This window comes from Mastigoproctus giganteus, chromosome 14 (assembly GCF_048544385.1).
Source record: "Mastigoproctus giganteus isolate SK-2022 chromosome 14, ASM4854438v1, whole genome shotgun sequence".
NCBI lineage: Eukaryota > Metazoa > Arthropoda > Arachnida > Uropygi > Thelyphonidae > Mastigoproctus > Mastigoproctus giganteus.
In genome coordinates, this window is record NC_143588.1 from 91174245 (window position 1) to 91189349 (window position 15105).

General features: G+C 34.8%; 1 protein-coding gene across 1 annotated transcript; it reads right to left on the bottom strand.

Moving 5' to 3' along the window:
- Positions 1-11936: 11936 nt before the first annotated feature.
- LOC150075347 (uncharacterized) lies at positions 11937-12482 on the bottom strand. Its single transcript, XM_090388455.1, has one exon. The coding sequence runs from the start codon at positions 12480-12482 to the stop codon at positions 11937-11939; it is 546 nt and encodes a 181-aa protein (XP_090244581.1).
- Between the last annotated feature and the right edge of the window lie 2623 nt (positions 12483-15105).

A 15105-nucleotide genomic window follows, 5' to 3' on the forward strand; every position in this document is an offset into this window, starting at 1 on the left:
CATGAAATTTCCCATCAAATTACTGGTTAGTATTTTTGTGATTCCAACTTGCAACTTTGGTTTCTGTACTATCCATTGAAACAATGTTTAATATATATTTTGTTTAATTGTATGTCTTTTCACCAATCATTTCTCAAAATTAAAAAGAATTAACTATCAGTACCTAAGGGGGGAAAATGACCTGGCTGTAATTTTCTTCCTTAGATTTGGACTCTGGGGACATCACTGTTTATAGTTATTTTTATATGTATTATTTATTTTTATTTTTTGTAAAAGTAAAAGAAAAAATGTAATGGAAAAGATTTAGTCTTTTAATCTTCTGGAATAGTAATGTGTAAATAGATTTTTTAGACAAACTTGACAACTTATGTAATGCCTAACATATTTTCTCTCTAGTAAACTGTGGTTTTCAACAAGGCAATGGAAGGAAGTGGCTCTTTTATAACAATGAAGGGCGCCTATTGAAAATATGATTACACACAACTGGACAGATTAAGTGGTGTTTGTTATTAATATGATAAAGACAACTATCTGAAGCACAAAAGCAAGCAACAGCAAAAAAAAAAAAAAAAAAAAAAAATTACTACTGCACTTCAAAGCACTTTCTGCAGCAAAAGATTTTACATACTTCACACATTACAGTATGAAACTGCTAAAATTGAATATTTGTATTCAGATATTTTTGGTCAACATATATTTCTGAAACAATATTTAATATTGTATCTCTTATGTTGTAGACCTTACATCTACAACATAAAAGACACAAATCTGAGTAAACATTTCATGTCAGGCACAGTGGATTAAATATTGCAATATTAAAAAAAAAAAATTACAAAAACAAGTGGTTTTATACATTGCAGACCTAAGGTCTTGTGCTTTGAATTACAAAATATCTAAGGATAAAAATGAAACTGGTTATTTTTAGAGGTTTTTTATGTTATTTGCTTGAGAGATTAGCATTAGCATTAGTAGAGGCATTTGATGCAAGAAAGCAAGCTTATGCAGCATCAGCCAAAAAAAAAAAAAAAAAAAAACCACTTCCACTTCACCCCTCTGTTCGTTCAAAATACCTGTCCAGCTGAGCCTTAAACTTATTTAGGCTATCAACCTCCACCACAAGGGATGGAAGTCTGTTCCACCAACCAACCACCCGCTGGCTAAAGGCAAATTTCCGCACGTCTATCCTACATCTGTCTTTCCTCAATTTGAATTTATGCCCTCTCAGGTGATTATTCTGAGCTAGAGGAAGAATCCCATCAGCATTGAGCATGCTTAAACCATTCAAGGCTTTATACACCTCTATCAGATCACCTTGGGTGCCTAGTCTCCAGACACTGTAATTTGCAAAACTTAAGCCTTTCTTCGTAAGAGCACCCCTTTGTTCCATTCACTAATCTTGTTGCCCTTCTCTGTACTCGTTCCAGCAGCTCTACATCCTTCTTGAAATGAGGCCTCCAGACCTGTATACAGTACTCTAGGTGTGGCCTGACCATCGCCTTATACAATGGAATAATCACCTCCTTATCCCTGCTGGAAAAATTCCTGTATATCATTGACAATACTCCATGAGCTACTCTTGCAGCCCGTCTGCACTGCTCAGAGAACTTCATATCTGCCTGCACAACCACCCCCAAGTCCCTTTCATTCTCTACCACTGTCAGTGTTGTACCACAGAGTTGATACGTTGCTCTGGGGTTGCTGTTTCCCATGTGTAGTACTTTACATTTATCAATGTTAAACTTCATTTGCCACCTCTCAGCCCATCTGCTCAACCTTTCCAGATCCTGTTGCAGCAGCATAGTGTCAGTAGTGTCCTTGACAACCTGCCAACCTTTGTATCGTCTGCAAACTTGGACATTAATCCCGATATACCATCATCAATATCATTTATAAATACAGAAAACAATAATGGACCCAACACTGAGCCCTGAGGGACTCCACTAATAACATCAGTCCACGATGAGCAGTGTCCATTGATTACCAGTCTCTGTCTTCTCCCCCTCAACCACCCCTTTATCCATAGCAGCAATTTGCCTCTATGGATAAAGGGGTGGTTGAGGGGGAGAAGACAGAGAGTGGTAATCAATGGACACTGCTCATCGTGGACTGATGTTATTAGTGGAGTCCCTCAGGGCTCAGTGTTGGGTCCATTATTGTTTTCTGTATTTATAAATGATATTGATGATGGTATATCGGGATTAATGTCCAAGTTTGCAGACGATACAAAGGTTGGCAGGGTTGTCAAGGACACTACGTGATATGAGTCTGGTTTTGGAGTAAGATGTTAAGAGTGTGGAATTAATGTATTTTTGCATCACCATTAGACTATTGCCATCTATCATAACTCTTTCAACTAAATTCATAATGAACTGTAGGATCAGAGATTTGTTCCCATTAGGATTTCACATACACCAAAAAAAAGTATCCAGATAGTTCACCTGAGTATGAACCACAAAAATTAGTTGTTCTTGTCATGGTACATGGGGTGTTATTTCAAAAAGGGTATTATTTTCAAATTTCACATTGCTGGCTTGTCAGTTTGTGCAATTTTTGACAGTCGACCATCAATGTTATTATGAAATGGAAGTGTCAAAAAACTCTATCTCTCTCTCCAAGACCAACCAAGAGTTTAAAGCATCAACATGCTATGTATGGAGCACTAGTCATTGTTTTAATGGGAGAGTGGCAGTGTATAAGTCTAACATCACTAATTGCAATTGGTGGTCTTGCCTCGCATGCTACAACAAATTATGTAATTGCTCGATAGAGCAGTACAAATTGGTTCTACAAAGTGACAAATTTTACTATACTATATCCTGATCAGATGGGCAGGTATCGAGGATGCCTGGAGAACTTCTGTTGCTAGTGCTTCTTACCAATGTGAAGTTGTTTCGGTATGACTTAGGACCTTTGATGGTTGTACAGGGAACCACAAATGTTGATGCCTACCGTAACCTTTTGGACAATTCCTTGCTCCCTACACTGTGGTAGTTCTTTGCTACAAGTATATGTTTGTTTCAACAAGAGTTGGACTAGCCTAATAAAGAGTCCTGATTTGAACCTAATGTATGATCTGGAATGTCAGGTGAGGGCCAGTTTGGTGATTCAACTGGTCACTGTTCTGGAGATATGCCACTCCACTCTGTCAATTGGTTTAAAGCCTATTTAGGAGGATGGAATGTTCCATTGCAGCCAAAGGGGCAGACACAAGTGAGTGGCAATGATGGTGTGAAACTGATGTGTGGATACTGTTTAGAGGATAGTAGATAGTGCTAATGTTAGAAGATCATGACTTGTCTATCTTAAAACACAGTATCATTAGATAAGAATGTACATTTTAGATTACCTTCATTGGTGCTAAGTGAATATTTATTCTTCAAATAATACTGCTAAATTTTCATGCTCATTATACACGTTCCATTCCTGATATGTTGTCCTTAAGGTGGTTGATATTTAACAGGAAAAAAATTAAAAAATGTATATATATATATATATATATATATATATAGTTACCAACTCTTCAGATTTTCCTAAATTTAAGAAATCACGTATCTTTTATGATACATTACTTGAAAATTTCATCAAAGGTGAGGTTTTGCCACTTTCACCAATCTTTCAAAGAACCGATGTGCATTTCAAGCATGTTTTCCAATAATGGGTGGTTGGCTGCTCAAGGGGTTTTCTTGAGGTATTCACAGTGAACTGATTTCTAGAGTATCACATGAGATGATATGCATGGCATGTGTTCTGAAAAACCTGGAATAACTCACGGGGGAAAACTTACCCCTCCACTTCATCTGACACTGGTTAACCATCTGTGAGGCCTTTGAAATAATTGTATCTGATGCAAATGAAGTTCATAGATACAAGTGATGAAACTTTCATTGCTTAGCAATAATTTAAAAATTGTAATTACATTGAAATATTATTAAGTGCATGTGAAAAGGCCAAAAACAATCAGTGCTGCTTACAAGATAATGTAATATTGTGTCATTCCAGGCACTTAAATTATATATTAAAAATTTGTTCAGTATAACAAAAGATAATATATCTGTCACAAACTGCAGAATACAAGATATACTGCTGTTTACTGAGTTCATGTGGAATACATTAAAGAGGTAGCAGTCATCTGCAGGAAAATTTCACCAAATGCCTGGTCAGAGCAGACTCAATTTTCTGAATCTTAAACCCAAAATGGACAAAAATTTTATTTTACACATGATCTGAATTGTGTTTTACTCTTTCCAACAAGATTGGGAAAGTTAAGCACAATCAAGAAGTGGATTTTTTTAGGCAACTGTTTGTTGTATTTTTTTTCTTCTCTCCTTCACTATTTTATAATATAGGGTTCACTTGGTTCAGTGTTCTATGCAACACTTTTGAAATGACTGGTTCAACCAAACTAGTGTGTATTAATTTCTGCACTAATCATTCATGATCTTTGTATATATAGTTTTCTCTGTAAATGAATATATTTTATGCATAGACATCAAAAATAATTTTTGTAGTTTTTTTTTTTTTTTTTTTACTTGAGAATTTCCTAACTTACATACTGTTCTTCTCAAAAATCAATGTGTGCTTTTTGTACAAAGCATAAATCTAGTGATTTACCAAGCAGTCAAAGTGATGGGGGGGGGGGGGGCTATCCAGCAAAAATCTATACTGATAGCTAGATTTGTAAAGTGATGCTAGAATTACAGTAACCATTCAGAATGCAGAACAAGTCACTAATTTACAAACAACTTTTGGTTGAGAACTCCAAAATGTAGTTTTCCACAGAAATAATGTGGACATTATTAATTTACAGAGAATAAACAAACTCGGGTATTAAAAAATAAAATAAAAATTTCTAAATCAAAATGTATTAATTTTGATTTAGGAAGCTGCAATCCCATCATTGCACTGTAATTAGTAAAGTCAATCCATGTCAATTTTCCTAAATGGTATAGGTTACTAAGGTGACTATGCAAATTGTGGCTAATACAACCTTCCACCCCCCCCACAATTCTCAGTTCTGCATATCACCAATTTTTACCTTCCATGTGTAAAAACTATGCTTTCAGCCCACTGTACTATATAGTAGGTAATAGATAACAAAAAGAAATCTTTAGTGTTTTACTTTTTACTGGTTTTATTTCTCCTCAGAATCATAAGTTTTGCATGGTAAAACTTTTATGACCCTGAGAAACAGAGTAACATATAATACAGCTGCCTCAAGTATGTTGGCTTTATTGTACAATAATTTATGGTAAGCTGAAATATGTTAAAGGTTCTAGTATAATTTGTTGTAACGTGACAGAAAATTTAAGTTTCTTGATCCTGAAATGCTCAGAGGAGGTATTAGGCTAAAACTATGCATTCAATGAACAAACATTGGTACAACAATCTTTGTCCATTTTTTGGCACACTATGGCCATAGTTGCTGATGCACCCAATAAATCCTGAAACAAACAACAACATTGTCCATTTGTATTTTCAACAAATTTGTGGTAAACTGTTCTTCCTAGTTAATACAAAAATCCTGTTTTTGTCTACGTAAATTACTTAAATTTAATACAAGCACATTTGTTTTAACATCCAGGTTTGTCCTTAAGGGCCAGGAAATTGATCTAGGCCAGCGGTACACAACCGGTGGCACGTGAAAGTGTTCCACTAAAAATTCTGTAATGGCATCTGATTAGATAACTAAAAAATATAACTAATAATAAACTAAAATAAAATTAAATAAAAAAAGTGAAGAATTGCCAAAAAAAGAAACCACAATTCCTTATTACTTGAGTATTTTACAGTATAAAATGTTAAATATGTTTTCCATGCTAAATTTTTTTTCATTCTCAAGGATCATTGTTATGTATAGGATTTTTTTTTTTTTTTTTTTTAGAACCTATAGTACTTTGTACCATACATGAGTTGAAAAGATGAAAGAAGATACTTGTTGACTTGAACTTCTGTAGATTATAATTTTCAGGAAATAAGTATGAAGGAAGGTTCAAAAAAAAAAAAAAAACAGAAGTTGAATGAATAAATGAGGAAGAAGAAATGTTGGTTCTGTGGGATTGAATTTGGACGGTAAAAGGATGTTGACTGGTTGCAGCACGTGTTTGGACCGCTTTGAAAGAGATAGCGGGAATTATAGAAGCCAATTCAGAAGAACAGTGCCCATGCAAGTATGTATAGAAAAGGTATGAAACAGAAAATCTATGAGAAAGAGTGGAGAGACTCTGTTTCAGAGGAGACATTAATTAACCTAACTGCTCTCTTTTGAATGGAATCTAGAATCCTGAGGGGGCACTACCCCAATATTCCATGGTACACTGGATTTGTGTTTCTAGACTTAACTGTTTGGAAGAGAGTAATGCCGAGAATGAAAAAGAAAACCCAGTTTTTTAGATGTAGAGGAAGCAATATTTGTAATGTGCTTTATACCAAGAGAGATTATAAGTCAGGGTAATCCCCAAGATCTTGCCTAGAAATCGGAGTGTAGTCGAAGATAAGCAGAAGAAATAGAAGGAATAGAAATATAGAAATAGAAGGAAAGGAATAGAAGAATCCTTTTTGCAAGACATAAGACAGGACTGAGTTATAGGATTGAAATTAAGTTACCTTTGTTCCACTGGAGATCAACATTTAAGGATTTGGCAGTGGATACTAGAGAAGTTGAAGCTGTTTGAGCAGGGCAAGGTTTCTCAAACTGGAAAGGGAATGTAGTGTGCTATCATCAGCAAAATTTTTGGATAGGATTTCCAGTCAATGGAAGGGGGTCATTAATATACAAGAGGAAAAGAGTGGGAGAAAGAACTGAACCTTGGGGAACACCAGCATTAGTGCAGAAGACAGAGAGCCATCTACCATCAACCATAGTGAGTGGTCAGAGAGAATACTGGATACCCAATTACAAAAATAGCTGGCAAATCATAGGATGGAAGCTTATTTAGAAGACTTTTATGCCAAACACAATCAAAAGCCTTTGAAATGTCAAGAGCAATGGCTTGAGTTTCACCAAACTTTTCCATTGAATTTGTCCATAAATGGGTAACATGAGCCAGAATATCACCAGTGGAATGACATTGACAGAATCCATACTGGCGATCGTTGATCAGAGTTGATTGATTGATTTTAACATTACTTTAGAAAGAGTAATGGTAAGTGCAATGGGACGATTATTTGATGGGAAGGATTTGTCACCCTTTTTTAGGAACTGGCTGGATATGAGCAAATTTCCAAGCAGAAAGGAAAACACCTTTAAAATAAAAAGTGAAAAAAGCCGACATAAAACAGGAGTAAGTTCTGGGGCACAGCTTTTGAGAACAAGTGGAGAAATATCATCAGGACCTGGAGCTTTCTTACATCAGATTCATCAAAATCCTTCTGACATCCTTTTGACGGAAGACCACAGGAGGCACTGAATGGAGTGTACCGGAAACAGCTTGCGGTGAGTTTTTTTCATACAAGTTGGAAGAAAAATGGGACGCTAGCGGGTCAGCTTTATATCTGGCTGATGTTGCAACAGAACCACCTGGTTTTGACAGAGGTGGGAACAGAGATGGGCAAAAATTGTGACAATAGCTTTGGCAAAAGACCAGAATGCTCTGCTACCATTTGGACAAGAAGCAAGTTCTACTCTTAGCCTGTTCGAAATGTAGTTTGGACTGATTAATATAACTGCTTTACAGAGTATAAAAAATATATTTATATAATAATTTTAAATTTAATTTAATGCCTATTTAATTTGATGGGTTTAATTCTCATCTATTTGTCAAACATGTTTTTATATTACCCCATAACCTTGTCAAAGACTTTGGCTACGGCAGGCATGTTTGTATCTATTGTTCAATAAAGATTTCTTCTTCTCAATACTTAATCATTTGCAATATTGCTTATAAAAACATAGTACTGGAAATATTGTATAATAAAAATTCAGTAACATTATACGACAACTCCAGGGGCTCACATCTGGTGAGTATGGGCTTGGCACACCCAGGGTCCTGATCTGGATGTCATCGTTCTTCTCTCTCTCTCTCTCTTGTAACCCAGGAATTTTTTTTGGCTGGGGCAGCATAAGCCTCAGGCTTCCTTGCACCATATGGCTAATAATAATATTTCATAGAATATAGGCTTAGTGCTTTGCATTAAAAATATTGTGTTGTGAAAGGGGTTCGCAACTCAAGAAAGGTTGGGAACCACTGATCTAGGCTATATTAATAAATTGAGTTTTGCAAAACTTACTTTATAGGTTTTTTATTGAAATTTGCACATTATAGATGCTGTCATGCAAATGTTTATATGCCATTATAAGAATGTTAAAGTAAACACAGCATTTTAAAAACCTGTCCAGCTAGGCAATTATTTTGGTTTTATTGTTTTTAATTCCCATCCTCACTGAAATAAACTCCTGTTTTTAATTCATCCCAGTATAATTCCATATCTGAAATTATACAATGTAGTAATAACAATGACATTCATATTTTATTCATTATATACAATTTTCTAAAACCAATATATACAAAACAAAATTTACACAAATATAAAAAAACCCGTATATTAAAACTGCAGTTTTCTGGATGAAATTAAAATAACTATTGTAAACTATTTTAAAACAGGAACTGAAGCTGTGATTTTCCAGCATATACAAGATATTTTTATACATAATCTTTTATTAATTTATAGATTCCCTTAACTTCTGATGGATTTTGAACTTCTGTTGAAGAGGCCCCTAAGTCAGACCTATCTAACAACATGTCTAATTCAGCTTGTGAAAGAACAGTATTTGCTCTGAACTCACAATTGTTAGTAGATCTCAAAAATTTAAGCAATTCTTCTGGGTTAAGTTTCTCTGATTTTTCAGGACATCCACTAAAATTAGCTGTAAGAAAAAAATAAATAAATAATTAAATTATTAAAATAACTCAACCCTAACAAAGTTATGATGCATTACATCTGTATTATAAAAATAATTAACGTGAAAAGAAACAAATACCGTAAATAGCCAGCTCTTTGATATAAAAAGTACGATAAAAAAGTTCCAAGACTGAAATTATCTGAATGTCAAATAAGAAAAATAATTTGGGAGCTAAGAATATGTTGGTTGCTTGATTGCAAAGATTTACTCATAACAGCAAGTAATTCTGTATCATCATTCTTTAGACTCACTTTTTGAACAAAGAAATTTTTCCTTTGTTAAATAAATTAGTTCAGAGACTAGAAATGAAATTGAAACATATGGTGAAAAAGCTTTATCAAGAGGTAGGATATCTAAATGTGTCTAAGTGCTTCAAAGATGAATTTCTTAAACACACACATAAATAAATATCCTCTTTATATGTGTATTATTTGATTCAGTTCCACAACTTATGGATCTGATTCAATTTCTGCCAGAAACGCACTAGCATTTGTGGCACCTGAGGCAAAACCTTGTCACAGCGTCTAATTCATACTGTATCTTAACTCTTATCTTAAGATGAGTGTATATGCAGTAGCACATCTAGCAGTGCCTGTAGCAAGTGCCTCATTTGTGTATCGCTCACACTGGGCCTGATTTCAACTTTCATAGACTTTAGACTGTCACTTTTTGAACAAAGAAATTTGCCCTCTTGTGCCAATTTTTGAAACTAATAAATATAAAAACAGCTATTAATACTTGTAAATATAATTAATAGCTAAATGGCAGCACATTTCTGTAGAGGTAAGACAATCTGTATAAATATATATAGAGACCTAATTTGTTGATGGTGCATTGAAAGAACTTTCAAAACATGTGTATGGGGGGTGGGAATCAAAAAGGATTTACATTACCTAGAAAGTTGAAACTTTAAACAAACATCACTAGTCACCAGGAAAAAATTACACATTTTTGTAATCTCAATACATTTCTGTAGGCCAGTTTGTAGAAGTCCTCTGACTCTCCTTCAAACAATGACTTGACAGCAGAAATTACGTCATCATCAACAGCTAAGTGTTTTCCACAAAGATGAATTTCTTTTCTTTAAAATTCATCTTTGTGGAAAACACTTGGCTGAAATTCTTTGAAAGAGGAAATTCAAGGATGCAAGAGAGGGGGAATAGGCAGGATGTGGCAATATTTCAGTTTTTCCTGACAACATTTCATGTGCCCATTGTGCCCTTTCCTTCTGGTTAGACGTCTGGGAACTCATCTGGCAGACACTTTACTCATATGCAATGTTAATGGATGATGTTCCCCACAGACCCCACACTAGTTTGGAGCTCTGCAGCTAGTTCTTTGATGCTAATATGACACTCTTCCAGGATTAATGCCTCAAATTTTGCAACGTTCTCTTCTGTTACAGCAGTTGCTGGGCATCTTGGGATTTCTACATCATGCACTTCTTCTGCATCCTTTTAATAATAAAATAAAAGTAATTCTCCAATCTATAATTGTCTCAACTCTAGTTTGGCTGAAATGTCAAGAAAGGCAAATTTCTCAAATATCTATTCTTAATTATTAAATCTTTTGGAGATAAGAGAAAGATTAAAAGAGTTGTATTTGCTAAAACAAGCAAGTTAAGATACAAAGTATATAAACAAATATAACTGGCAACTTCCAAACCCAGTTTGCAGTTACAGAGAGCAGATGTCTGATTATATTCAAGAACAGGGGTGGGCAACCTTTATAAATGGCAGGCCAAATTAAAATGGTGTGTAATGAAAAAATTGTCAAACATTATGTTATTTATTGTAACAGTTAATATTTGAACATACACATACATAATTAATTTTATTAATAAGAAAAACAAAATACAAATTCAAGACGAGATTACAAAAATACAATTATAGTAACAAAATACAAATACAATTCCAGTAGCAAAAATTGCATGAGATTTGATACTGTTTATTAATATCCTATATATATGATATTATTGATACAGTGAATCCATATTTGTTGTAGCAATGTGCAGAGTATTTTCTAAATTTACATCAGAAATTCCATTAATTCAAAAATATATATAATAAATAGCACGCCATATATTATATATATTTTGAAAACAGCCATGGGCCGGATTACGCACATTTGTGGCCACAGGTTGCCCACCCCCCTTCAAGAAGATTAACAGAGGTTTGGGTTAAGAAATTTTTTTTGCCTTTCCTTAATTTGTTTAAATATCTTATAAATTTATTTTCTATAATATTTTGTAAATTTAATTCTTACTTTCTTAAGTTAATCTTGTTAATTTTACGTTCTTTTCAGTACCTTATAAGTTTAAATGTTTGAGTTCAGTAGCAGATAAAGTTTTGGTAACTGTTTAATACCTACCTTAATAACAATTGCTACAAAATCAACTTTGAAAATTTCGACTGAGGATATCATCACTCAGATGGAAATGGTCATAAGTGATCCTGATGCGAGTTGCTTTATCACTTGTAAAGCCTGCAGCTATTCAAAGGTCAAATTAACAGCTGGTGCATTACTAGACAAGTTTGAGTTACTGAAAAAATGGGTGCTTGCCAAATAAATCTGGGAACTCATTAGGGACTCAAATATCTAGTGACCTGCCATGTGATATACTGCCAATTTGGATCCCAGAACAAGTGCACACTGCTCTGGTTTAAGAGGGTTTAGTTCTACTGGGAATTTTATTCCATTGTCAAGGAAATGGTTAATCACACCAGCACAGGTAAGAACCAACTAAAATAAGTTATTTTCGGGGGATCGGGTCGACGCACTGCGATTGTCCGATCCTTTAACACAGCGCTAATCCTTTGCTGCAGTCACAGGGGTTATATAATTTCTGGAGACCGAGGGCGGAGATTTTTTGCTAGCAAGTTTGATGAAACTGTGCATCTTGCATATTTCAATTGGATTCTTTTGGATAAATATGTTTCGGCAATAATGCTATCCAACGTTTCGATGTTGTTTCTTCCAGATTGACATTTCTCAGTGTATTCGAATACGGTAATGGTTTCTGTCACTAAGATACCATCTAAGATCTAAGATCTGGCAGAGCAATTTGCTGTACAGTTTTTCTCCCAGTTTTTGATAAGGTCGTAAAATCAGCTATTAACGCTTTATCGTTTATATCAAGTAAAACATCAGGTTTAACATCCAAATGGCACAGTTGCAGGTGATGAATGTAATTTAATCCATCGAGTACATCTTTTAGATAATTTCGCAGTCTTACCAATGCATCTGAATATTTTCTAAACATTTTGCTTTGCACTTGCCTTTTAAGACCGCGAACCATGAGTGAAGTGACAAACACATTAGTTCTCATGATTCTTGTTTGAATTAAAAGTCCTAATATTCTTGGATGATTTAGGCTTGGCCAAATGGTCGTTTCGCCAGATCTAGCCCTCGATACAATTTTTACCGCGTAATCACCGCTATCCTTTTGCATTTTTACGACCACACCATAAGAACCTCTTCCTATAAGGTTCACAAAATGATACTGTAATACCGTTTTAAGATATTCTACGACATCTTCTTCCCAGTTTTCAAGAATTACAACTGAAGACTCTGACGATATCATATTTGCGAAAATTCGAAACAGATTATGGTCTATAGTTTCAATTCTTATATTTAGCTAGATAAATACATACACTATGAATATACACGATTACACTAAGCAGCGTCACTTTTAAATATAACTGATTTAAATATAACGGATAAGTGGCATTAGCTGAGAGTGAGGCACGATATTCATTTTCTGTTGTTGTTGCACGCGCGTGCGCTGTTTTACTCGTGTTTATCCAGCATTTAAATGGTTGTCTCTAGGATGGGATGTAGACGTATGGATTTTTGGTGATTTATCGCCTTTGGATTGTTTAATATGTTAAGTCACTGTTTCTCAAAGGGTGTGCCGCGAAATATTGAAAAAAAACTAGCGTCGTTTTTATTTTAACATCATTGTCCGAATATTTTATTTTGGTTGTAAGAATTGTTTGCATAACACAGATATAATATAAGTATAAATAAAAAAAAAATCGTTAATATTATTTTTCGTTCTATTTATTTAATTTAGAAATTTCTTCTTCTTCTATGACTACGTATGTCTGCCGCGAAATTTTTCTTCTTTGGAAAATGTGCCACGAGAGTAAAAAGATTGAGAAACACTGTGTTAACTGACTCTAGCCATAGGCGGTGGCGAAACTGTCGTGAGTGGTCTACTATTTCGAAGTCACGTTAGGGATCAAGATCGTGGTTGGTGGCCCAAAACGTTCCGCGACCGCGGACTGTCACTGCGTTCTTACAATACACAATAAGTCATTTCTATAATTTAAAAAAATTGTTAAAAACCAAACATGCGACAACGATTGGGCTGTTTTGAATTTGCATAGCAGGCAATCTTGTTTATAGACTGGAAACTGAAAACTTTTCAAATTATTTCGATTACTGGTTAGTTGAAGAGTTTTAGGCGCATAACCAACTTAGGCCATACTGCTCTGTATAGAATGTATGTAAATTGCGTGTTTTCCGTGGTCGATTTTCCGTTTGCTGGACGAAAAACCCCTGTTTCCGGGATAAAAATCATGCTACCTTCGCATGAGATCGACTAATTCAGCCAAGTTGTGAAAAAGGCCCATTAAAATTCCTCTTCATTGACGGTATTCGAACTCAAATCTTTTCCAACCGGTGTGAGGAGGACAAGTGATTTTTACCAACTGGGCTACCCACAGGAACTGATGAACAGCGCCGTGTACCGACTTACGGTGACGTTTCCGGTTATGGGTCACTATGCTATTCACATTCCTTTAGATGTTGCTTACCTCCCCTACACGTTTGTACCAATATTTTTGAGACACCCTGTTGTGTCAGTCTCCGAACGTATTTATCACACTTCGTATTTTGAAAACAGTTAAACCGTAGTTTATCACGAAAATAAAGAAATTTTAACAAACTAACTTAAAATATAAAGAGATTTTATCTCCTGACGTTGCTAAACAAAAGCAAGTTCAGCGTTAGTAGTTTTAAGTTGAATTTCTTTTATTAAAAGATTTAAACTTTTATAAAACAAACTTCTTTGTGTGAGCGTGTAGCTGATGTATTGTGGTTTCTACACCAACTCGGATAATCGACATTTCGGATAAGTGAAGTCCCGCTATAATTTTTTTATTACGATCATCGGTATATTGAAGTGTTGGTAAGATCGCCGTCCTCCACACTCCGGGTGGAAAAGGCGTGAGTTCGAATTCCGTCGATGACGACAGGAATTTTTCACAACACGGCTGAGTTAGTTGGTCTCGGGCGAGGGTGGAATGGTTTTTTCTCCCTGAAATTTGGGGTTTACCGTCTAGAGGAATGTGGCCTTACTTGCCGATGCTCATAAAACCAATAACAACAGAATTCTCCAACACCACTACGTGCGAACGACCTACGATACGTAATATTGTCGTAGAAGGAAGCAGTTATGTAGATCAGTTGGCACGAGTTCGTGATCCTAGTTGGTTTGACATATGAGCAGTGAAATCTGTCATGGAACTTATCAAACCTTGTACGTTAAAATAGTCTTTCATAGCATATTTCAAAAAATAAATAAATAAAATAATTCAGTACCAGGCACTTATTAATATATTCTGTAGGTAACATATTTAATCTGTTGTACATTTAAGAGTAATCGGCAGGTGTTAAAAACGTTTCAATTTTCAGATATTAATAAAATTCATGGATAATATAATATAATAATAATATAACGATATTTTTATTTTATTTTATTAATAATAATTACATATCAGTTATTGAGGGTATTGGTCTTTGATGACTGAAGTGCGATATATAATTTTTAATACAACAACCCCAGGGGCTCATTCTGTGAGTATGGGCTTTGTGTGCCCAGGGTCCTCAGCTGAATATAATCATCATTCTCTTTTTTAATGAATCCCGTTTTATTTCTCTCTCTCTTAAGGTACACATTTTTTTTTTTTTTTTTTTTTTTTTTGGGTGGTGCAGCCTAACCCTCAGGCTTCCGTGCACCATACGGCTAATAACTTGAAACCAGATGCGAATTAATGCGAATTTTCAAATGAACACATTTCTGTTTCCCCAAGCTTTTTCTATCTTAATATTTCTCTTTCTAAATTCGTTAGCTTTCCAACGATACGTCCACGTTATTCCGTTTATTAGGTGAGAAAATTTCCTCGATCACACGTTCATAT

Excerpts from the sequence above, each read along its gene's own strand:
- LOC150075347 (XM_090388455.1), bottom strand. The coding sequence starts at position 12,482 with ATGATATCGTCAGAGTCTTCAGTTGTAATTCTTGAAAACTGGGAAGAA.